The following is a 25,355-nucleotide window of genomic DNA, read 5'->3' on the forward strand; positions in this document are numbered from 1 at the left end:
ACAGCTGGTATACATTTCAAAATAGAACATCCCGAACCTGAGGATAAGGAACAGTTTTTCAACATTGCCATGTGTAAAATTACTGCGGCCTAAACTAACAACAACAATGCGATGTGGGATATGCACTCATTAGTACATGGACATTTGACATGTTTCCTTTTTGTTTTTTGTTAGGGCAGCGATCCGCCTACACCCTTTACATCACAGGTCAAGAATAACCCTCGGTTTGACCACTCGTCCTGATCTGGTGGTCAGTGCAGGGCTAGTGTCCATGGTTGGTGTTGTAGTGTCTCTAGATAGTGACAGGGGCTCTGCTTGTTGTTGAGCCGCACTATCTGGCTGGGTTACCAGATCGGATGTTGGTGCTGAAGGTGCCGGTGACGCCTTGGCGCCTCTCAGGTGCCGTCGGTTACGCCGTATAGTCTGTCCCTCGCCAGTGCGGATCACGAAAGAGCGGGCAGTCTCTGCCGGTCGGATGATGACAGCCGGTTTCCAGGCTCCGGACTCGTGCTGAAAGCGAATGTGGTCCCCCTGCTGCAGCCTCGGTAGTGGTGTGGCGCTGCGATTGTAGTAACGCCTCTGATGCTCTTGTCTTTCCATCCGTGTTTTTTGCACAACCGTCGGGCTTATGATGCGAGGTACCAGGTGGCATCCGGTAACAGGAAGCACTGAGCGTAGACGTCGACTCATGAGGAGCTGCGCGGGTGACCTGAAGCTGTCGACTGGCGTGTTCCTTTGCTCCAATAGGGACAGGTAGGGATCTACTCCCTGAGCATGAGCTTTATCCAGAACTGATTTGGCCGTCTTGACTGTTCTTTCGGCAAGGCCGTTGCTTTGCGGGTACAAAGGACTTGAGGTCGTGTGGACAAAGTCCCATGTGACTGCAAAATCCTTGAACTCTCGAGAGCTGTATTGTGGGCCGTTATCTGAGATAAGCGTCTCTGGTATACCATGTCTGGCGAATATGGCCTTGAGCTTTTTGATGACGGACCCTGCAGTGGTAGAGAATAGCCTTTCGACCTCAAAGTAGCGGCTGTAGTAGTCCACAACTACCAAGTAGTCCCGTCCACGCCATGTGAAGAGATCTGAGGCCACTGCCTGCCATGGCCTCTCAGGGATCTGGTGTGGGATGAGAGGTTCTTTGGGATTCGCCGCGCGCCTCTCCTGACATATGGAACAGTTTTCCACCGTGGCAGCTATGTCGTTGCCCATGCCTGGCCAGAAGAGGGCGTCCCTTGCTCTCTGCTTACTCCTCTCAATCCCCATGTGCCCAGTGTGGATTCTCTCCAGCATGTTGTTTCTTAGGGCTGTTGGCACTATAATTTTGTCACCTTTGAAGATGATGCCATGGGAGTGTGAAATTTCATCTCTGAAAGTCCAGAAGTCCAAAAGGGTTTTGGGGCATTTTTTTCTGTCCTCAGGCCAGCCATCCTGCACAGTTTGCTTCAGCAGGGTGAGCTGCGGGTCGCATCCTGTTGCAGCCTGTATCTCTGAGAGTTTTTTGTCACTTACTGGGAGGCTGTTTATCACCGAGTAGATCTGGTCCTCCATGCCTTCACTCAGCGTGCTGTCTTGGTCGGGCAATGGTTTCCTGGACAGTGTGTCGGCCACAGGTATGTCTTTTCCGGGCCGGTGCACGATCTCTATGTCGTATCTCTGCAGCTGTAACAGCATGCGCTGCAGACGAGCAGGGGCTACAGAGATTGGTTTCTTCAGTATGTGCTCCAACGGCTTGTGGTCCGACTCTACGATGACTCTCCTGCCGTATATGTACGTGTGGAAACGCTTGCATCCAAACAGCACTGCAAAGAGCTCTTTTCGATCTGTGCATAGTTGACTTCTGTTAGGGTCAGTGTCTTTGAAGCATATCCTATTGGATGTCCGTCCTGCATTAACACAGCTCCCAAACCATACTTTGATGCATCTACCTGTAGCCGTAGCTCCTTGGTCGTGTCGTAGTATGCCAGTATGGGGCCTGGTTCTCTGGTTATGAGATCTTTCATTTGCTGGAAGACTCTGTCGTGGGTCTGATCCCAGATGAACTCTGAGTCTTGTTTGAGCAGCTGACGCAGCGGTGCGTTCACCTCTGATAGTCGTGGTGCGAATCTGGACAGGTAGTTCGCCATTCCAAGGATTGTCTCAAGCTCATTCTTATTCTCAGGAGGTGGCATGTCCTTTATGGCCTGCAGTTTCTTTGGGTCTGGCTGGATGCCCTCCCGGGTGAGTTTGTGTCCAAAGTAGCTCACTTCTGTGGCGCCTATGACACATTTCTCTGGATTGAGACGTACTCCTCGCTCCCGTGTGCGCTCAAGCATGGCACGGAGGTTCTCGTCGTGTTCCTCCTTTGTCCTGCCAAACACGAGGATGTCATCCACGATGGCTGCCACTCCATTGAGCCCTTCATACGTCTCATCGATTTTCCTTTGGAAAATGTCCTGTGCTGATATTATCCCAAAAGGAAGGCGCAGAAAACGGTACCTGCCAAAGGTCGTGTTGAAGGTGGTGAGGAGCGATGACTTGGTGGTTAGTTGGATGGCCCAATAGCCTGAGCGAGCATCCATGACACTGAAGTACTGTGCTCCTGCCAGCTTTGGTGTGATGTCATCCAATGTTGGAAGCGGGTAATGAGGTCTTTTGATGGCTTTGTTTAATTCGCGAGGATCGAGGCATACTCTGAGCTTCCCAGTACGCTTCTCTGCGACCACCAGTCCGTTTACCCATTCTGTGGGTTCTTTTACTTTGATGATTATGCCGTTTTTCTCCATGTCATCCAACTCCCGTTTCAGTCGTTCCCGCAGTGTGAAAGGGATCCTCCGGGGGGGGGGGGGGGGGGGGGGGGGGCACACAACGGGCATGGCGTCTGGGTCAATGTGTAAGTCGCATTCTCCTGGGAATTTCCCTATGCCCTCGAACACATCGGCAAACTCCTCCATGACATTTGTGATCTGTACTGACATGACCAGCTTGACTAGGTTTAGATCCAGGCATGCTCTCAACCCTAGGATGAGGGGTGCTGCAGTGTCTACTATGTCAAATGTCAGCATCTTGTGAATGCCTTTCCACCTGCACTTCAACTGGCATGTGCCCTTGATGTTGAGTTTTTCTCCTCCATAGCCAGATAGTGTGCGTGTGGGCGGTGCCAAGCTAACCTGCTTAAAACACTTCTTAAACAATCGGGCAGGGATGACGTTAGCAGTGGCTCCTGTGTCAAGCTTAAAACTCACGGTGTGATGCAGTGAGCCTACTTCTACGTCGGCGTAAGCCTGTTCATCGGCCTCCCCTTCGTTGCACTTTGTTATGGAATCTATGAATAGCTCCGCTTCATCGCTTGGAGTGTCAGGGTTAATAGAGTACACTGGGTTGGGTTGGTGTGGTGCTTGTGAACGGCATGCTTTGGCAAAGTGGTTCATTTTATTGCACTTTTTGCACCTCTTCCCTTTTGCAGGACACTCCTCCTTCTGGCTGTGTGCTCGTGCACATCTTCCACACACTTTTCCCATCTTATTATAATGAGGTGCCCTCCTATCTTTTTGCTGCGTACTCTGGCGCTTAGCGGATACTGCATGCGCGGGCGCTGCTCCCTGCAGGCTCGTGTGTGGGTCAACCATGGCTTTCAATTGCTCTCGTTCGATCTCATAGGAGCGTGCAATGTCTATGGCTTTTTCTAGAGTCAAATCTGACCCTTGGCTCAGCAGCTTGTGGTAAACTGGTTGCAAAGACAATCCTGTCTCGGACCATTTCATCACTGTTAACGTAGCCACACTGCTTGACGAGTAACTTTAACTCGGTCACAAAGTGTTCAAATGACTCCCCTTCACCTTGGAGTCTTTCATTAAACTTGTATCTGGCGAAAATGGTGTTCGTTTTCGGCATGAGGTACTGTTCAAACCTGTCAAGATATGTGGTCAGCTTTTTAGCTTCTTCATCAGACAGCTGCCATGTGTTATAAATGTCCCTGCCTCTTTCTCCTACCCACAGAAGAAGATAGCTGCACTGGGTCTCCTCGGGCTTGCCGCTTAGCGGGCCGCTAAACATTAGCTTCACATGTTGCACGAACCTCCGCCAGGCATCGGGAAGATTGGCTGAATCCCAGTCCATCCGTGGTGCAGGAACTCCCGACGAATCCATTTCGCTCTGTCGGTGGGCGTTTAGTTCGATTTACTCTGACACCATGTAATATTCTGTCTCAAACTTATGAATAACGTGTTCATAATCTGCTTCGTGAGCCACCATTATCTTTATTGCCGCTCGTCCATTTCAACATCAAACACACCCACTTTCGTGACAGCAAACACTCCCCGTTGCCACTACGGTGGACCACAAGGGACAGTAAGCACGGAGTGCAAACATTATCAGCAATACAACAATCATTTCTGCTACACTGGCAGGGCTAGGGGCCAGGACTCTACTCTTCGGGTTTTTGGGGGATGTTGCTAACTCCAGGTCCGATAACGGGCACCACACCCGCAGTAGATGTGCCCGGTGTGAGGTCTCGCAGCAAGCTATCAAATACGGCACATTTCTCGGCTTTTAACAAAATGCTATACGTCGCCAGGTTCGTCGAGTTACCTTCTTTGCACAGTATCACCTTATAGCACTTGTTGCAGGCTGCTGAGTTTGCATCTTTTGCTGTGAAGTACAGCCAGAGTTTGACCGCCTCGCCTTGGGCGTTTTTAATCTGTAGCTCTGCTCTAAAAGAACGTACGTACCTGGGCCCGCCTACTATCCTTGGAAACGTAAAATGATTGGCTAGAATCTAAAGTGTATGACATCTCAGGAAAAAAAAGCACAGAAATAAAGCACCAAAATGTGCGCTGCTTTTCGGTCTGGTTACTACCATTTTATATCAGAACCGATACCGGTACCCATCCCTAGTCATCTGTGAAGGTTGCTCCTTTTTCACCAAGCTCTGATTGAATAGGGAACCCTTTAATGGCTGTACCACTCCTTCATAAGTCATTCATGAAATGTTTTCACTCCTAATAGTTACATTTATAGTTATGTTGCTCCAAGTTGGTCAATTTTAACTGTTAAAATTTTTTTATGTTATAGTACACACTATGAACTGATTAGAAAATTTATATAAGAAAATCATTTTAAAAATAGATACTTTTTTTTTTAAACATCTTAAACAAGAGAGACAAATATTTCAGACATGCTATACATTTTAATAGACATATTGATATTTCTGAAGAGAAACCAAGTTATCCCTACTTTTATTTACAATACAGGAATACAAAATTGTCACATACAGTACAATGGTAAAAACAACATAGAGAATTTAAATAATTATTTTATTTGTGTAACTACTTAAATAATGAAAATGGTTATTCTATTCACACCACGCCGTCTCAGCAGCTACAATGCAACTTTCACATTAAGTGCTAAAAAATTATAATTTTCCATTTTACAGCATGAATTCCTTTTTGATGTTTTAAGACCAGGTACAGTTGTTTTATTTCAGCAAACACAAGGAAAGCAGGAGATGAACAATAAGCACATCATTTATGGCCACTAAACTTCAATTGACTAAACTTTAATTGAAAATCAAGTTATTGAAACTAGATTTTCAAAATAAAAGCTGTGGATAAAGTACAAGGATAAATATTTTCCTTAAAAACTTAAAACAACAGCTGTCAGTTCTGGGAAGACTGGCTTTACGGGTAGTGAAGAAGAAAAGTAAAAAAATTAAATGTTCTTATTAGGATGAGTCTCGGGTTTGAAAGAATGCATCTATATGCATCTATAATAACAAACACATTCTTAAAATTTCTTGCCTTACTCTGGAAATGCTCACAAGAGAATTTGCACTTTCTTCCTCAGGTTAATGCCAGCCCTGTCTCTGAGCTCCTTCCACACTGACTTGGTGGCCTGTCGAGATCTTTGATCATCTTACTACAGAAGCACAATTCTGACGGTCTTGCTGTGGGGGTGGGGGTGGGTGGGTTTTAGATGAGCTTCACCAACTCCTCCGAATGACTATTTGCAGGCACAGACATGCGTTACTTGTACTCTGGGCAAAAAAAGAAAACATCCTCGCGTGTCTTTTATAAAAGCTGCATATGTATAAGTACAACATGAAATGACATGAACTGACGAGCTTAGTGTAAAATTGCTTTCTATAAACACCATATTCTCCCATATATTATTACGCTTAAAAAAATAAACCCTCCTCTATGATAACAATAGTAATGCTATAGATTTTTTTGTAGATTTTTTCTTGTATTACTAAGTAGGTAAGCTCTATTGGAAATATACATCAGCGCGTTTCATCCCTTCCCTTTATAGTTTTGACTTCAGCTTTCTGCTTCAGTGTGTGACGCAATGAAAAGAGTTTGTTAAACCATACCTGTGACAGTGTGCTGTGTGAACGTGTGGAGCTGAAACTACTCTCATTGCGCTTTTAATAAATGTTGAAATTAATTTTGAATAAAAAAGTGAATGAAAGGAAAACGATACAGTGCATGGGATTCGAACACTCCGTTCAAATTGCATGAAACTGGCGCTGACAAAGTACAATGTTCTCAACTCGCTCATTCCTACGTCTGTGTGTAGATCCTCTCTGTACACTGATAGCAAATGAGTGATACGTTCTTTATACTGTAAATTGCTGTTTATGACTATGTACCCACAAACTGAACACAACATAAATGAGTCAACACAGCCTTCCTCTTGTTAGTGCTTTTGGAATAGTAAAGCAAAAAGCACTGCAGGCTCTATGAGACGCATGCCTCGTGCTCACAGTCTGAGTGCGTAGACATTTATTTCTTTGCTAGGTTTTCAACGGACCGTGAACACAAACTGCATCTTGAGCCACCCAATTCTGAATCCTTAATGAACTCCTGAATAATCAACTGTCTCCACTGAAATGCCTCAAACTCCATTTTTCGTAAGGCAGCATAAAAGTCTCGGGGTTTTAACAGTCCGCTCCGGCAGAGTTCCTGTTCCTGTGGAGCCAGTGAAGGCGTTTTTAGAGCAGCAGAGGAAATGTCTTAGTGGAACTCATCAATCAGCTGTCTGCAGGGCTCTCTGAAATGTGAACACGGCTTGGATGCCAGGCCTGGTGTTCAGGAACAAGTAGCTTATAGGTAAGGAGAGGAAAAGCTTGGTATGGTGATGTGGTTTAAAAGCAGTCTGATGGGGTCCTGCATGTGTGTGTGTGTGTGTGTGTGTGTGTGTGTGTGCGCGCGCTTGCCCGTGAGAATGTGAGGGGAAATTAAGGGGCCACATTTAGCAAACCTCTTTAAGAGTCTTTTGAGGGCGAAAGGTAGATGTGTGTAGACTTGAGGATGGATGATGGGGAGCGGCCCCCTCCGCACACCACTATACGACGTACTTGGTCAGGTCTAAGAGGTACGAGGTCATGTCGATGATGTGGTCCACTATCCCGCCATTCTCCTGGTCGTTGGGCATACCCCGCTCGCTCTTCTCACACTGGTTTCCGGAGTAGCCACTCTTACACAGGCACTTGTTGGGCTCCACGCAGACTCCTCCATTGCGGCAGGCTGGTTCACATTTGGCTACAGTCACAGGGTATGAGAGAGTGAAAACACTTTAAACTTTGTTTTATTCAGACGTACTCTGATTTCTGATTAGGGAAACTATGGCAGATATTACTGAACATCTTTTCCACATCTGAAGTGAAAGAACACGTCGATGTTGGTCCATGTTATACGCTGAGGGCGACAGATGCACTCTTACCGACTCGGCAAAATTGTCCTTCCCAGCTGGGGTTGCAGCAGCATTTGCCGGTGGGAGTACAGCGGCCGTTCTTACAGTGTCTGGAACAAGCTGTCATCAGCAGCTCCGGTGGCTCCACCTGATGCTGGCACTCCTTAGGGGTGTAAGGCCTGCAGCAATTGTTAAAAAAACAGAAGAAGACAAAGTAAGTATTCAGCAGACAGAAGCCTCTTAATATGGTGATTAAGCCACAGCGACACAGCGACAATTTATTATAACCAAATAAATAATACAAGACATTTCAAGTTAATAACCGGAGAACATATTTCAACTCTTAATAATAATAATAACACAGAATCAGAATTGTGTTGATTTATGAAGGGAAAATGTGGTTTAAAGGCATGTAGCTTTGGTATAATTCACTGTTTGGATGACTGCATGTCAAGAGATGTGCTATATGTTGTTTAAATTCTACCTATTAATCAGCATCTGCCTCAAATGAATGAACTGCTGTTGTGTCCAAAACAGAAATCAGTCATTCAGCGTCCACGGGTCGTTTAATTGGGCTTACACAAGTCTGTTTAGAGGTTTGAGCCTCGCCCACAAACACATTTAGTTGCCAGATCACAACAGTTTCTACAAAGTTTCACGCAACCTTTAAAAAAAAAAAAGTCCTGTTAAACAAAAAGCTGAGACTAAACAAAAACAAAACACTCATCCAACTCACACTGGCTGAGCTACACAGTAACACTATACCATGATTTAGGATGGGACTGTAGGAAATGTGTTCTATTTAAGCATCTAACACTTGACTGTGATGTATTGTGGTAGCTATTTATTTACCGCAAAGCTATTTTTGAATGGTACAACAAGACAAATCTGCCATCGCACGCTGCGTCCGTGATCTCAGATTTTCGAGCCTATCAGGTTTTGTTGATATGTAACTTAAGTGGGAAAGCACTTTTGAAGTGAGGGACTTTAAGATGTAAACTTTTAACTTGCCAAGTTAAAAATTTATGTATTTGCTCCTGAAGGAGGCGTGTGTTTCTTTTTCCAGTGACATGCTGTTAAAGTGACGGCGGCTCTTTTTCTACGTATTACCAATTAATAGCAAGTTAATATTTAAGCGTGTAGTTGGGACATGAGCCGCTTCATGTGTGGTTGTTTTTATTTTGAATTCTTATTCGAAGAACGAAACGACATACGGGGTTAAAGCATGGCTCCCACAGATATGAACACGGTTTGGAAAATGCACACAGACACAAACAGAAACATCTCCACACCATATGTGCCAAGTTTGAACACCAGAGAAGCATATTATTCCATATTAAGACAAACATCCAGACACGCACATCAGCAAATGGGCTGAAACACAATTATTTCATATCACGCTCCACAAATCTGGAAATAATACAGTGAGTGCGTAATCAAGTTCGAATGTGAAGCGTCTGTTGGTGCCCACACACACACACACACACACACACACACACACACACACACACACACACACACACACACACACACACACACACACACACACATTTGCTAGTGTGTACATTTGTGAAAAGGAGAGAGAGGAAGAAAAATAGATGTGTAAACATTCTGCTACAAAACATTGTTGGACATTAAGGCGTGTGCGCATATGTCTGACACACAGGCAGGGTAACTGGACTCTTGTGGACCGGTGCTGGTATGAGAGGCGTGAGCAGTGAGGTCACTGAATGTGTATGTATGTAATTCTCACTCCACGATAGGACGGGCCTCATCAATCATGGCAGGGGAGCAAATAGTCAATCAGCAGGAGAAGCCAAAACTAGATTGAAGACATACAACCAGCAATTTGTATATTAAAGCTCAAATCAGCTATTTTTAGAATACATATTACTTCCATCTGGGTAGCTGTTCCTATGGTAGTCACGTTTTACGTTACAATAACATCTCAGAACTTATCAGAGTCTTACGATTGTGTTCTTTCCTGTTTTACCTGTCTCTAAGAGCGAAGGCTGCCCGCAAATGGCATCAATAAGCTTTTCCTCCATTTCTGAGTGTCGGAGGTGTCATAAGAGTTGCTCTGACAGGTTTTGGTAATGCGGTGTAAATGCCAACCTGGATTTGCATGTAGTAGCCCCACTGAGCAGGTTCTGTGAGTAATGAAGCTGCTCAAAGTGTTTACTTTGTGTTTGTTGTGGAAGCACCACTAGATACTCATTCTATTCTGCTTTGGTGAGGTGCTGATCACCTGTTCCAGCAGTCGGTACTTCGGTATAAATTATTTTCATTTTACTTGCTGTACAGATTTAAATGAAAGATGCAGTTTTATTACAAAAAATACTAACAACTGGGGGATAAATACACTTGATTTTGTGCATACTAATTATATATTTGAAGAATTTCACAAATATATGTTAAATAAAGAAAATCTTAAATGCTGATTTCCTGATTTGAAAAGTGTGCTGCAGGTGTTCTGACAGACACACTGCCTGTGTGTATGTGTTAAAGTTGCTTTAAATTTTGAGGATGGAGTGTCGGTGGGGGTTGATTCCCATGCTCCCATCAGCACCCAACTCCATACTCCATCTCTGCTGGCTTTTGTTGCTGCAGGCTGCATGTAGTTAAAAAAAAAAAAAAAAAAGAGCAAAAGAGGGGAGAAAACAGAAAGAGAAGGAGAGGGAGAAAGAGTAAGAGTCCCTAGAGAATTGGGGGGGCTGGTCTGTAGCTAACACTGTTAATAGCAGGCAGGGGTCAGCAGTGCTACTAAACAGCCTGTACGACTGCCAGGGTGGCTGTGAAAACAGCACCTGCTGGTAGCACCACTTGACAAAGGCAGCTGGGTCAACAGCCACTGTGGGAATTTATCAACTTTGGGAGGGGTGGCGTATGTGTGAGAGTAAGGGAGTGGGAGAAGGCGATAGTGCTTCCACAAGAGTTACAAGTGGAGAGACAGAAAGAGAACAACTAAAGTCAGAGAGTGGTATGAGACACTGATCATGCCATAACTGAACATAAAACAGAGCAAAAAGTGACAAAGCACGCAAGCACAGCTGCAAAGATAACATACAGAACAGGGCAGATGAATGCAGGATCAGGTTCTTTCTTTGTGTCCTCTCTTCTTCCCTTACGTCAGTTAAACATTAACAGTGACCATCCTTCAAATCTTCCATGTCGAAGGAGTGCGAATGCTCTGCCTCAAACTTGTTATCAGTGTGTATCTGTGTTTAGCTTGTTAGCTCGCAGGGTCCGTTTGATTGACACGAGGTGTATGTGAGAAAAGGGCTATGGAGTGGTGTACACTGTGCACTCTAACAATGGCCTAATCAAACGGCCCAGTGTGGTCTCTTTTGCTGTTTTGTCATCCAACTCCATTGTTTGGGGGCTCCTTTTGTAGCTTCTTTCCTTGTTTTAATTGTGTAAGAAATTTACTGTGTATTGTAGGAGCCAGGGCTATTCAGTGGGACTAGCAAGCAGCTTTGTCAAGGGGAGGACCACAGCGGAGATGTAGGAAGATTTAGGAGGGATAGGAAAATAAAGAAAATACTTTTTTTTTCCTGTAGCGTGCTGGGAGCTGGCGTACCACACACGCACACAAGCTCGCATGTGTGTGTGTACCCACCACCCACATGGTTTACATCTATGCACACAACACACAGAAAAGCACACATATAGATAAATATATCCACGAAGGAGCACCCGTGGTCTCCTTCCTCAGCACATCTAGTGATTTGTGACTTCCATGTCTAATGCAGTTCATAAAGGAGGTCCCAGGGCCCTATTTGAAGTTCACTGTGTCTTTTTAAGGGCTCTGCTCACTGTAATTCAATCAGTCTAGCTTGCAGCTGACAAAACCCGAACGTGTGAAAAGTCCTTCTCAATACTGCTTTCCCTGTGACGAGCTGCAACATGAAGAATGGCAAATTGCATTTTGTACCAGAAAGCAGCAGGAGATCTGGCTCTATATGTTAATTAAGCTCCTGCCAAGGACTGACCATAGGAGCAAGGTGGGGGTGCAACGTGGGGATTCTGAATTATGATGTGATAAACACGTAACTTTACTGTATGACCCTCAGAACAGGTAAAAGGACATAAAACAGGTTTGTTCCTGGCACAAATATAATGCTTTCACTGTACAAATAATTGTTATTAAATGCAGACTCAGTGGGACAGAAAAGAAGCAAAACCCAGGCCCTGAATACCTGCAGTATGTTCGAGGCACACTCAGGAGTGCAGAACCAGGGTTACTGATGTATGTTAAAGACAAGCAACAAAGGGTAGAAATTACATTTAATCACTTTGCTGTGGAAAGGTGAAACATTAAACATGCTTCCACAGATACCTATTCTTATCTTCTAAACTCTAAGGTCCTCTCATTGATCGTTAAACCACAACCACATCTTACAGTCACCACACTGAGATACGGTCAGTAAAGATATTAATAATAAATATTAATGCATATTTCTATCCCACTGCAACACCAAAAACAAGCCGCGCCTTTCTACATTCTTGCTTTCTCTTGCGTACAACCTCAGTCACACCACACCCATTCGGCATGTTTCAAAATGCATGGTGGCCTATTTATTATTGGAGGGGTACTCCAACTGACAAACAAATACCTAAAAATGAAGTCATTTGGCCAGGACGTGTTTACACAAACACTGCTGAGGGATTTTATGGTTGATGTTTCCTTGTAAGCCTTTACCGCTCCCCTAACGGTTCCTCTTTTTCCCACTCTATGTTCCCAAACACAGAGTTGATTAAAACACAGCGTGAGATGCTATACCGGGCCACAAAAACCACCACACTCTAAAACAAACCTCTGTCTGAATGGGCTTCAGAGTCCAGATGTCCCTGCAGTAGGGAAGAGAAAAGAAGGGAGGACCACCAGACTTGATAACGTGCTGGGGTCAGACACGTTAGCTACCCTATTCATTTCCCCCCCTTTGCCCCCTCTCTCCATCCTCCCTGTAACAAAATCCTAATAACGAAGCCAGAGTGTATTAGGAGTCAGGACTCTAACACCACAGGGTCCACACAAACTAAACAAGTCCAGTTGATGGTGGAAAGAACTGTTCTCTGGGAGAAATGCGTCCAGCAGCCATGCCAGAAAACATAAATACGAAGCAAGCCATCAGGGCCCCCTTTGAAACATCTGTGCTGTAATTAACTGTGCTAATGCCTGGGTGGCACTGCCGTCACCCAGGAATAATAAGATGTGAATATGTTTCTATTGTGTTCTTTCTCCTCAGTATGCTTATGCTACTTTATTTACTTCTCTTAATCACAAGCCACTCATTCACTTGAACCGGTAGGCCTACAGGATCTTATGCTCTCATCTCCCTGCAAAAGCACTGATTAAAAAGATAAAGCACAATCACTGAGTGGGTTTGGCTTGAGACTGTATATGCAGTTGGTTTGAATTACAAAGTCTTCTTATGTTTGAAGTGATTTCTGTACTGCAAATATTACGGATCAAACTTTTTATACATCCCTCTTGTATTTTTGTGGGTCGAATTCATTCCGTTTTCATATTTCCTCATCTTGAGTGACAAATGTTTTTCACATGTACTTGGCTCTCCAAGCAGAGTTTATAGATCTATCACTATCAGAATGATTTCTAATACTGCGATGCATATGGTAAGGATTATGATATGGTGACATGTACTGACATATAAATGATGAAGCTGCACTTGTGCACATGTTCCCTCCAAAGCTAATTAAGCATTAAACTGGAAAAGAAATGGATTTCACCTCCCAAAGGGAAGTAGACGTGTGCTGGAGGGTTCGAATCCACCACCCAGCTGTGGCCTTCTCTGCCTGCGTGTTTGAGCTTCCTTCCACAGTCCAAAGATATGCATGTTAGGTTAATTAGTGCTTCTAGACTGGATGTAGGTGTGAATGGCTGTCTGTCTCTCTGTGTTAGTCCTACAATAGACTGGCGACCTGTCCAAAGTGTACCCCACCTCTTCCCCTATGACAGCCAAGATAGACTCTAATCCCTCTGTGACCCTGAATTCAATAAGTGGAAGAAAATGAATGGATAGTGTATCTACATGGATATTTTGGCTATACAGAGTTTGTCCATATCACCCTGTTAGTGGTTAATATGTTGAAATGTCGCTACTTGACAACAGGTGTCTTTGTCTTTTCCCTCACACTTACCAAAATATCACTGTTGCATATTTAGCATCTAACCAGTAGACAAAAGTTGAATAAAGCAATAGAATCAGTGCTGCTAGCAGTGTTTTTCTAAGCAAACAATTTGAAAGGCTATTTTTTTTTCTCCAGTAACCACTCAGCATCCATTCTGGGAAGCTGTAATGTGCATAAACAATTCTACTTGCAGGAATGTGTGTAAGCAGTGAGGATGACACTGTTCTTCAATGTGATGATCTGTGAGTAACTAAGATCTCATAATATGCTGTTAGGCTCATCTAAATTTCACAACAAAACAATCACAGCATGAAAATAAAGCTGGTGGTTTACTGTAGTTCTTCCATCTGTAATAGGCAGTCCTGATTAGGGGTGTTAACGGATATGACTTTGCTAACAGTGAAGTATTCACCTGCATTAACACTTATTCACACATTAACACATATTGTAAAAAATATATATATATATATATATATATATATATATGTGTGTGTGTATATATACACATACATACATACATATACATATATCTCAATACTAAGAAACTAACTGACAATACAAAATTAATACTGATTAGATCATCTTTAGCAATAGTATTGATATCAGCACACACACACACACACACACACACACACACACACACACACACACACACACCATAGATAACTGCACAGAACCTAGCTGTTGTCTACAAGCATTATCCATCTACCGGTAAGTATTAACAGTTACCTTATAGCCACACTAGCTGTCTATTATCATTAAGAAAGAGGCTAGCAGCTATGGCTAATATAAAAAAAATGATAACCTTAATGCTTGAGAAAACCTCCTGCCTGTCTGTAATCCTAATACAATGAGTTCATTTACCATGATATCACAAATATTTGTATCTAGAAAGTATTGTGTTTCTTTTGTTTTTGATCAAAAATAAAAAATATGGTGCCAAGTCACGAAAAGTGCAGTGCGACCTCAGCCATCCTTACATGTTTACCTTACTGTATTTTCTTTATGTCTGGCAACCTAAAAATGCTGTCATCATTGATGTTATTCGTTTTATTGTTCTAAGAGGAAGTGTAATTTTTATCAAAATCAAAAATTCAAAAATTGTATCTAGTATTTAGAATATTTTCCTGGGTATAAGGAAAATCAAGTATCGTGACAACCTTAGTACGTACAGCGTTTGCTGCTTCACCTTTCAGATATCATCCTCCTGAATTATTTTTCCAAACTTTAGCTGTGATTATGAATTCATGATATCGGTTAAACAACTTCACACTGTTGAATTATTTGCTTGTATTTTTTAATTTTTTTAACCTCCTTAACTTTTTAAAGCTGCGTTAATATGCCTAAAACAGTTAACGGTAAGAATTGGCTAATAGGCTAATAACATGCTAAGGTAACAATTATAATTGCTGTCTAAAAAAAATCCCAAATTCTCCAATACTTGGGAACGGCTGTCCTGCTTGAATATACTGAAAATAATCTGTGTTGTTGTTGACAGGAATCACAATCAACACTTAAAGCTACTGAAAATTTTGTTCAGACTAACTCGAACGAATAACTCAATTACAACCTTTGGGGAATGAGTTTATAACTAAACTCAACTCAAGAGAGAGCGATTTACCAGTAGTTTTGTCTCTCATTGTCTTGGTTTGCCCTCTTGTGGACGTAATGCAGGATTTTTTAATGAATAGCTGAATGTCCTCCCCACTAAGAAGGAATCACTTAATCACCGAACAACTAACTACATACCAGCACAAATTACCAAGGGACTTCCTGCTTTTACCTTTTCGGGTCCACCAGCTTGTAGAGTTTCCCACTGTGTGACTGCACCATGCTTTTACTACTTGCAAGTATGTAGACTTCACCTGCAAAAGAAGAACAGTTAAGTGGGAATCCCATCAGCATCATCTGCATGAAATACTTCCAATGTCCGAACAACTATTCAGCAGATCCCAGTGCCTAACTAAAGAAGAGACAAGACAAGACAAGGAAACACAAGAAAATGAAAGGGGAGGACATGAGGGGTTTAGGAAAATGAGTGTATCACAGGCTTCTGCATTTCTGCACTTGCCAATGGATTTTAAAAAAGAGTTTAATGAGACAATTGGATACTCATGACTGGGAACCAGGCAGATGATTTAATGAGGAACAAGCCTGCAAGAAAATTCCATAGGGGGACAAATTGTAAACATCTGTCTGTGGGGCCTCTTTTTTGGGACATAGGCCTGGCCCCCGCTGCAATTCTTGCACCACTTGCAAATCCTGATCGAATACAGAAATCTTTAAATATCTCGTCAAACAATAACTCCAAGACCTGGCAACAACTGTGATCAAAGATTTCTGATGGCTGGGCGAACAATTTACATCATGTGTTCATTTTAATCAGAAACATCAGAGCTCACGGTTTACAATTCTTCGAGTGTGTGGTGGGGATCCAACTTATAAAACTGTCTTGTGTCAGTTCATTTCAGGTTACTCTGCATATATTAACTTAATCTTTAACTTGCCCAGAGAAACACTTAACACATGTCATGGTGGCACAGTGAATTAAGGAGGTTTGGAAGATTATGACTATCCTACAAAAATGACAACTAACTAAGATGTTTGGACTACTTAATGAGAGGCGTGTTGGCTTTATCATCCATCCATCCAGTCGCATCTTTATCAGGGTTGTGGGGGGCCTATCTCAGCTAACATAGGGCGAGAGGCAGGGTACACCCTTGACAGGTCACCAGTCTGATGCAGGGCTAACACATGCACACTCCACACAGAAAGGCCTTGGCCAGACAGTGGTGTTGTGAGGCAACAGTGCTAACCATCACGCCACCATGCTGCCTGTTTTCAGATTTTCAGTGGTGTTTTATGCTGTGGTTATGTGTGTTATGTATGTATGTGCTGTACACACAGACATACACACACAGAGTCAACAAGCCTTCAAGGAGTCATGGATTAAAACCCTTGCTTCAGAAAATATGTCATAACATAGGTCAGGTGTAAATCTAAAGAAAGATCAGTGCAAGAGAGAAAAGAAACAAAGATAAAAGATCTCAGAAGCAATTACATTTTTAGCTTTTTTATTAATTGCCATACTAACCCAGTTCATCCTCTCCAAAACCCAAGATGTGTCCAACAAGCATAGTGCCACAGGAGTCAGCTGAGCCCAGGCACAGAGCTTTTTCCTGCCACTCTTCACCACTTGCTGATGTGGAAGATGTAGACTTCTGAAGGATGCGAAGGTTACTAAAGTGAAAAGTAAAAATACTCATGGTAAGTGACTGCAGACTGGATGATACTGTAAAAGGTTTAGTACTACATTTGTGCACAGGGGAGAAAGCAAAAGAAATCAACTGTAGTAGCATGGTACAGCATGGTTCATGACCCATATTCTTTTTCTACACCATGTCCCACATGGTGTTAGTTAGGAAGTCAGCCTTTAGTTTCAAAACAAACATCATGCCGGAGCCTTCACTTTGCCACAACAAAATGCTCCCAAATTGTAATAAGGCACAGAATTAACTGATCACACATTGTTTTAAACACGGTGCCAGCTTGCGATAATTGGACGGATTGGGGAGGGGACACACTTTACCCCCTTTGTTTACTCAACTGTCAGTGTTTGACATCAGCAAAACAGAGAAAACCAGAGAAACCAGAGAAAAGTGTGAACAGCACAGAGAACAATGTGTAATCTCCACTGACACTCAATGGTCCGCGCTGTCATGGTGACATGGGAGTCTATGTTTTCCTCCCATGTGGATGAACTTGGTGTTTACACTGGCACATGCTAATGCAAAGGAAATAGTTTTTAATATTAGAAGAAAAGTCATGTTGATCTTACTAAGTCATAAATCAACTCTGGGAGGATAAAGATGTTAGAATGACTTTGAAATATAGATTTTTGTCATCATGTAAACACAGTTAATTCTTAAAAACATACAGCTACTTAAATAGTCTGTTTAAATATATTAATCAGTCATTTCTTTATTGTACTTACCCATTTTTATCTCCAAAGACATAACTGCCATAAAGTCTCCTAGACTGACAGCCCCTGTAGATGAAACCCCCCACAGGTGGTGCTCCACCACTGGAATGCAGGTCATAGGCAGAGGGCTCATTTTCTATTGGGACAAGGAGACATAGGTCTTATTTAGGCACTTCCAATAGACTCATAGACCTACTGCCATTCATCTGTAACACCATCACAAACTGTCTGCATGCATGTTTTATCCCAGAGACAATCTCTTCTGTCTCACTGATGTTGCAGGGATTGTAATCTACTTAACTGCTTTTCTTGATTCATGCACTGGTGTTGTTTTGTTTGTTTTGGAATCAAAAACATAGACCACGTTCATCAGACATAATTGCTGTGTTGTTTATATGAGACACAAAAAAGGAGGAAAGAGGGAATTCTAGATTTAAATCGGACGTGTTTTATCAAAACTGGAAAAGAATGTATTGATCTTTTATTCAAAAGCGTGATGGTGAGGCAATGTGGCACATTTACTGGATTACGATTTCTTGGCAAGGAAAAATATGAATGGAGGTTTGCCGCCCTTAAAAATTTATGATCCGAGACGGGGTGTGCTCATTTCCCAACCGTAATCACTTTGGAGTTTGGGTAACTGGCTAAATCGGGCATCAGGCCAAGAGAGAGGTGGTCTGTGGCAAGAAGTGACATTTTCAAATGGAGTGAGAGATCAAAGTTAAGGATTAACTTAGCGCAAGGATAACCTGCCTCATATATTTTGGAACAAAGAGCTGTAATTTTCTTTTTGTGGAAAAAGGAAGGATAAGCAGTGTAAAGTGCTGCTGTTATTGATTATTTTCTAAATGTGAGAAGAGCTAGATTCCTCTCAGCTGTGTTTTCAACAGCGCCAAACCATCATCTAGACAGTTATTATTGTTGACAGCTTTAAATCTTACTTGTGGACACCATCTTACATTCCACTGGCAAATCTACACACCACAAATGGGGAATATTTCTGGATCACATCATTTTTACATTTAACCTTCACTGTTTCTGCACTCAACCTGGTGTGTTTCTGAATCTGTTGCCAAAACACTGTTCTTACAAAATGAAAGACATTCATAAAAACACATGTCACTTTCAGGGAAATAAATGTGAAAGGTTATCCAGGATGTTAATGTATTTTCACTTCTTTCTCAGGATGTAATGCAATCAAACAAAACTCCAGCAAAGACTGTGCACAACTGGGTATATTAAAACTCCTTCCAAACATGCGAAAAAGGTAAATATTGTGAACATTTTTGGAAATTCTCATGGAAATTGTAACTCACCATAATCGCCCCCCTTAGTAATTTCCAGTATTCTTCCTGCTGTTGTGTTTCTGCCACTGGCATCTGTACAGAGGATTACAAGACTCCCATTGTCTGACTGAAGTCGATCTACTGCACACCTACAGAGCACAGCGTGCCAGGAATGAATATAACATAACTAGAAGTAATATCCAAACACCAAACAAATAAAAGGTGGCAATACAACACAAGCACAAAAAGGTAATTTGCATGCAGTTGACTATTTCTTTATTGTAACGATGCATCTTGGTAAGAACTTTTATACCGTTGGAAAGCGTGTTTATTTCCCATTAAAGCTAGTGCTACATTTGAGCACCAGAGTTGAGCATGTGCTGAACAGCTTGTTCTGCTATTGAGTTTTGTTTCGAACTTCTAGTAGCCTAGTTGCTGACAATCAGGTGCCTGACTGGCTAGTGTTTAGCAGCATCTTGAGATGAGCACGGACCGTGGTACACCGGTCAGTTGGTGTATGCCCCAGGCCATGTTTGACTGATCTTTATAGGGCTGTCCCATAGGGCTACTTCCAGCTGATGTTAAGCAAAAACCAAGCTGCTGCATTATTTGGAGGGAGGCCTACTGCCACCTCCAAAGTGAAGTTCCATAAATTGGGCAATGCCAGAGACAGGCTACAAGGTAGGCGTCTCCGTCAGGTTGTTTCCTCACTCTCAGCACTGGTGAATCATAGGCAGTCTTCTACAAAACTACAGTCAAGGTTTGCAAGATGACACGGCCAACAGCTTTCTACCAAGACAACCCTGAACAGTCTGCATACAGCTAGTCTCCAGTCTCACAGGGCTGCCATGACTGCCTTCCACTGCTGGCATCAGCAACATGTGCACAGGAACCTGAACATGTGGAGGAACGTGACATTTAGCAGTAAGTCCAGGTTGATGCCATCACACAGGAGTGTGACCAAGCTGGTGACCAGCTGTTGTGGCTGTGTATAGTTCTATATAGCATCAAATGACAACAGCAGTCACCTCAACATACTTTATACTGACATACTATATACTAAGGTAGAGACCCTACAATAATACAGAGAAAATCCCACCAATCAAATGAGACCTTTTGATCAAGCTCTTGGGAACAGTGGGAAGGAAAAACACTGTTTTAAAAAGGAAGAAGTTTTCATGGGTGCAGATCATATATCAAACTCTGTTGTTCAACCTGTAAATGGATTTTACTTGTGTCACCATATAAGAGGAAATAAACAGGCTTTCCAACTGCATAAGATTTATTGCCGGGAAGCATTGTTAACAACAGAGAAACAATCGACCCAACACAAAATGCCTTACTGTTTGTGCTAAGTTCATATTTTCTACAAGAGCAGTAATGAAAATACCCTATAGTATGAGCAGAATTTCTACATTTGAAAATTGCAAATCAGTCATAGCAAGAATCTTTAAAGAGTGCAGTGTTTCACTTACCTGCCTGGATCATGTAATCCATGTGCAAAGATTTCAGGTGGCTGGTTGGTGCTGTTGAAGTAAGGATTGCTCCGTGGTATGGAATATGGAGAAGCACAACTATCTGTGTCTATGTCGACCCTTAGCACAGACCCCGTGAAATCACTGCAAGCAAAAACAAGAACACGCATTCAAAATTGTACACGGTAGGTCACGATTGAAACATGGAGCACAAAGCAGTATATAAACATCAATAAAATGACCCTTGGACTTTTGATCTTACCTCAGTCCATCCATTTCTTCCATATCATCCAAAGTGATCATGCCATCTCCCAGGATGATGTGCAACAGACCATCAGGACTAAAAAGAAGTTGGCCCCCAAGGTGCTTCCTATGCAGCTCCGCCACTTCCATTAGTACTCGGACTGTCCTTGTGTCTACCTGGTTTGGGTTTTTCCTGAGAAAATCATAAAAAATTGCAAATGCAAAAAATATGTTTGCTAAACGGCATTTATAAGGAGTACCCACAACATTTCTATACCTTGATGCTTTTACGCTGTCTTATAAATAAATAAGGGGACTTTTGTCTGCTCCCTTATTTTTAAAGGGGTCTGGGTTCAAATGTATGATATCTGAAAGTGGACAAATGGCCAAAAAGGTCATTCTGACTGATGTAAAAGCCACAGACATATGGTCATATAGTGTTTTAAAATATACAATAAAAGATAATGCTTTTTGTAAATGAATTTTCTGAACTGTTATCTGCTTTTTTCTTCACTAATTTGGTGCAACTTTATATCACACAGACTGTTAATGGGGAGCTGGCAGGTTAAAGGCCATTCAATTCAGCGTTCATGTTTTCACATGTGAAAAGCTCATGGTGATAGTGCATGTTATACATGCACTATCACCATGGATTGTCTGTTTGCTTCAAATAATGACTCTGTTAATGGGTACAATGACACCAAGGCATGGATAAGATATGCTGACATGACACGCGGAACAAAATCAAACATTAAATTACTTTAAATACTTTGTTTTCTGCAGACATTTAGTCTTAATCTAATGTATCGCCAAAGACAGTGGGTGGAGATGTAAAGACAGGGTGCAAAATGTTGCACAATTTCAAGTGAAGTGCAAAATGAGAATTTAGTTTCACAGTATCAGCAACTAATATGGCAAGTTGCGTTGTTTTGGGTAGTCGTGCAATTTTTAAAAAGCCTAAAGTTAAAAAAAAAAGTATTTTAAGCTACCATTAAGTACTTTAACTACCATTTCTCTATTGGACCCTCAAATTAAGGACTATGTGCTGCAGTTACCAAGACTGCATGCCAAGATTATAATTAAGATTAGATCATTAAGTCAAACATACAACTGTGATTATGAAAATGAAAATGTAACACTTAAACATGTTCGTGAGAAAAGATTGTTTTCTTAATCACAGGTCATTGTGAAGGGAGTGTAAGGTACAGACACAGGAAAAGGCAAAACACTGTTATGATAATGAGAGCGTTGCACATCTTATCAAAACACTTTTCTTGGCGATTTGACCTACTTCCTAAATCCTCAAAAGACAAAAATTATCTGTTTTGATTTCTTTGCATGTCTAGAAGAATCCTCAGTGTGCCTTTGAAGGTTTTGTTACCATGGTTTCTTGCAGAAATTGAGGTTAGCAGGTTGGATTTATTAGTGGTATAATCAAAAGATCCACAATTCAGTAATCAGAAACTTCCATATGAGAAAAGTTTGTCCTTTTTATCCGGTTGTTCAGTCTGACGTCACTAGCCGTGTCTGGACCTAAACTCCGCTGCAGGTCCATATATCAAACGATCACTATGGCATTACTGAGAGTTGAAAAACTGTCTAAAGTCTTTCATCTTTAATAAAAATGATCAGCGTTCTGCTCTACCAGGTGTAACTATTGAGTTTAACATCCAGGCATCCATGAAAACGGAATTTATGACATTTAACGGAGTTAGAAGTTAGAAGCTAGCGAGCTAACGAGCTAACTCCCTGCTATCTAAATACAATATAGCATGTCCTGACTGCGGGGTTTTGGAAACAAATTAAAACGTACAGCTCTGTTATCACTTCCAGCATAAATGAAGACAGAAAACTAAAAAGCAGTGACGTTTGTAGGGTTACTGAAGTTGGGCTAGCTGGTATATAATGATGTGCTACGTGACCGCTAGCGACACAGCTATGTTAGCATAATATAAACAAGCTAACTTTTTTTCCACTCGATAAACGTTAACGTGAGTGTTCTCGGTGGTCAGGAACAAATGTAATCGCATGGCAGGATGCTGTAAAAGGACCAAACTTCAGCCAGGAGAACAACTGAGATAATCCATCCATAATACGAGGTTAGTCATTCATATACTGCTGCATGGGCTGGGCTGTAGTTACATTCTAAGGTTTTAAAAACTGAGTTTAAATAAATGATTAGCGGTAATAAAAGCCGAGGGAGGTCAACGGTGATCACTGACTGTTTTAGGAGCTTTTTGAGATCAAATAGAAGAAAATACATAACATTAAACATGTTAACAACACAAAAGCCATATTAAACGCAGACTACTTTAGACCCGGAAGTAGGATTCGTCGTGTCATCACTGAACAACCGGATAGTGTTTAGAATTTAAATAAAATTAAAAACAATGGGAAATGGGAATGTTCACCACATTTCATAGGTACAGTACTACAAATCACAGTTGTCTAAAATGAAAACTGTTTTGCATTCATGTGCTAAAGATGTCTTAAAATAAGTTTGCATATCCAGTCTCTATTAACCTCGACCTTTTATGTACCCTTATGGTGTCATTTCAGGCAGTGGTTTGGTGCACTACTTCTCCCATTACCTCGAAACGGTGTATTCAACTACACGGAGAATGTGGTCGTGTGGTCCGATGGCCCAGCGCTCTTGGTTGGTGGTGTAGGAGACGTAGAGCTTGCCATTCTTCTTATAATTGGGGTGGAATGCCAAGCTTAGCAGGCCCCTTTCATCTCCGCCCTGCAGTCAGATGATAAACACAAAAGATCCAGGAGTTAATTATGTCCCTGCTTGGCTTGTGCTTGGCTGTGTGGGGTTGGAATCACCCCCCCTTGGTCATCTTCATCATCCCCAACACACAGCCTCTATACATCCATAACCCCCTGCCTGTTTTAGTTCTCCCACTGTCCCCCCCCCCCCCCCTTTTTTTTTTTTTTAAATTTGACGTTCATCTTCCCTTTCACTTCTTTGCTTTTCTCTCACTCTTGCTTCTATTTCACTACACACCTTTAAAACATATACTTTTACCAATCATTAGGAAGCATTTGACTCAGGGTTTAGCAGCATCTCCTCTGCAAATCATAGACTTTGCCAGGTCTTCTGCAGCCTGTTTATGTGCGCCTGTCCCCAGGGTCGGGGGCCCCAGTGACGCCCAGACCCTCCCGGTGGCCTCTATTGTGCGGTGATTTGTGTGTGTAATCTTTGGGGGATATCTGTGAATGCTATGCTGAGTGGCTGAAAGAATTTATTAGCTCACTCACAGTTCATAGAGAGCACAAAAGTGCAGAGTGCTTCAGTCCCTGCTTTTCGCTCCCCATCCCCTCACTCTTCACTGATTTACACAAAATCCATGCAAAATACGAGGCTTGGAAGGTGGTGGTGGTGGTGGTGGTGGTGGGGGCGGGGGGGGGGGGGGGGGGGGGTAGGGCTAGAGTAGAGTAAAAAAGGAAAAAAAGACAACCTAAACAAGGAAAGAGCTGCCAACTCCCACTGTCTTGGCAACATGTTTAGAAAACATCTAAATTGCTTGTGTAATATGTAAACCTTTGTCTAACCCTGCAGGCAGCTACATCAGTTGTCGCTACCTTGGTGGTCCTCCCGTCATAGTTAGCTGTAGTAATCAGCTATAGCATTTCATTCCCCAGGCAAGGAAAGTCAAGTTGGCTTTTTTTTAATGTTTTACTCTCTCCCTGTATTTCTTCTTGACTACAGAATGAGCAGAATTCTCAGGTGTTAAGAACATTTTTTAAAGTGATCCTTAAGCAAGTATATAACAGCGTTTCATTTACTATCAATAATAGCTTTAAAAAGGTCTGCAGTTACTACAAAAGCACTGATATTGCACTCATATTCCTCAGGTATTCATTCTCAAAACAGTAACAATGAGAAAGAAAATCAGAAAAAATATATACATATAAATATTTGTTTGCACTATAGTGGCACTTTTCTGGATAGGTGTAGTTTATTTAACAGGACAAGAAAAACATAAACTGGTATACTGGATCTACTAGTTCGGTTCACACTGCACTGGACCCAGTGCAGTCCAAACACAGGCTCCATACACATGTAAAAAGATGACTCTTTGCCAAGGTATTACTCAAAGTACCAATGAGGAAAAACAGAGACCCACAGGATAAGCCACAGGAGGTCTATCAATCTGAATATAAAGTGAAATACTGTGAAGGTTTACAAATAAGTCTCCACCCCAAAAGGCAGGGTTCCTCTGCAAAAATTTATGAGTACTACTAAATGTCAGACCATTGAAGTCAAATAAAAACAAGAGTTATATGGGAGTGGATGCAGCACTCTTTACTTGGAGACACAGTGAGTATCCTGTGTCAAAAAGTTTCTTGATGGGAAGAGAAATTCTCCACCTCACCTTTGGAAATTTTGGATCCATATGTTAGATTGAGAGATGCAGTGACCCACATCCCCAAAATAAACTCACCATAGGGAGTGGGTCAAAAGCTGTGATTCCAAAGAGGCCTAGATCCGGAGCCAAAGGGGGACCACCAAGGTACACAGTGGTAAATGGGCTGAAA

The 25,355-nt window shown here is 42.2% G+C and overlaps 1 protein-coding gene across 7 annotated transcripts in view; it reads right to left on the reverse strand.

Annotated features, from left to right (window-relative positions):
• Positions 1 to 5,199: 5,199 nt before the first annotated feature.
• Positions 5,200 to 25,355, reverse strand: part of hhip (hedgehog interacting protein) — a 37,604-nt gene continuing 17,448 nt past the window's right edge. For all 7 annotated transcript variants that reach the window (XM_085459022.1, XM_085459025.1, XM_085459024.1 and 4 more), the window contains 9 exons: positions 23,402 to 23,553; positions 20,830 to 21,003; positions 20,568 to 20,711; positions 19,123 to 19,241; positions 17,819 to 17,942; positions 16,919 to 17,064; positions 15,608 to 15,689; positions 7,702 to 7,850; positions 5,200 to 7,520 (listed from right to left, as the gene is read on the reverse strand). In XM_085459022.1, coding sequence (XP_085315148.1) covers positions 7,324 to 7,520; positions 7,702 to 7,850; positions 15,608 to 15,689; positions 16,919 to 17,064; positions 17,819 to 17,942; positions 19,123 to 19,241; positions 20,568 to 20,711; positions 20,830 to 21,003; positions 23,402 to 23,553 — 1,287 coding nt within the window. In that variant the 3' untranslated portion in view covers positions 5,200 to 7,323. The remainder of the gene's footprint in view (positions 7,521 to 7,701; positions 7,851 to 15,607; positions 15,690 to 16,918; positions 17,065 to 17,818; positions 17,943 to 19,122; positions 19,242 to 20,567; positions 20,712 to 20,829; positions 21,004 to 23,401; positions 23,554 to 25,355) is intronic.

Source organism: Copadichromis virginalis, linkage group LG6 (assembly GCF_057382275.1).
Source record: "Copadichromis virginalis isolate Kocher_CV1m ecotype Utaka linkage group LG6, C_Virginalis_male_GT1.1, whole genome shotgun sequence".
In the NCBI taxonomy this organism is placed as follows: domain Eukaryota; kingdom Metazoa; phylum Chordata; class Actinopteri; order Cichliformes; family Cichlidae; genus Copadichromis; species Copadichromis virginalis.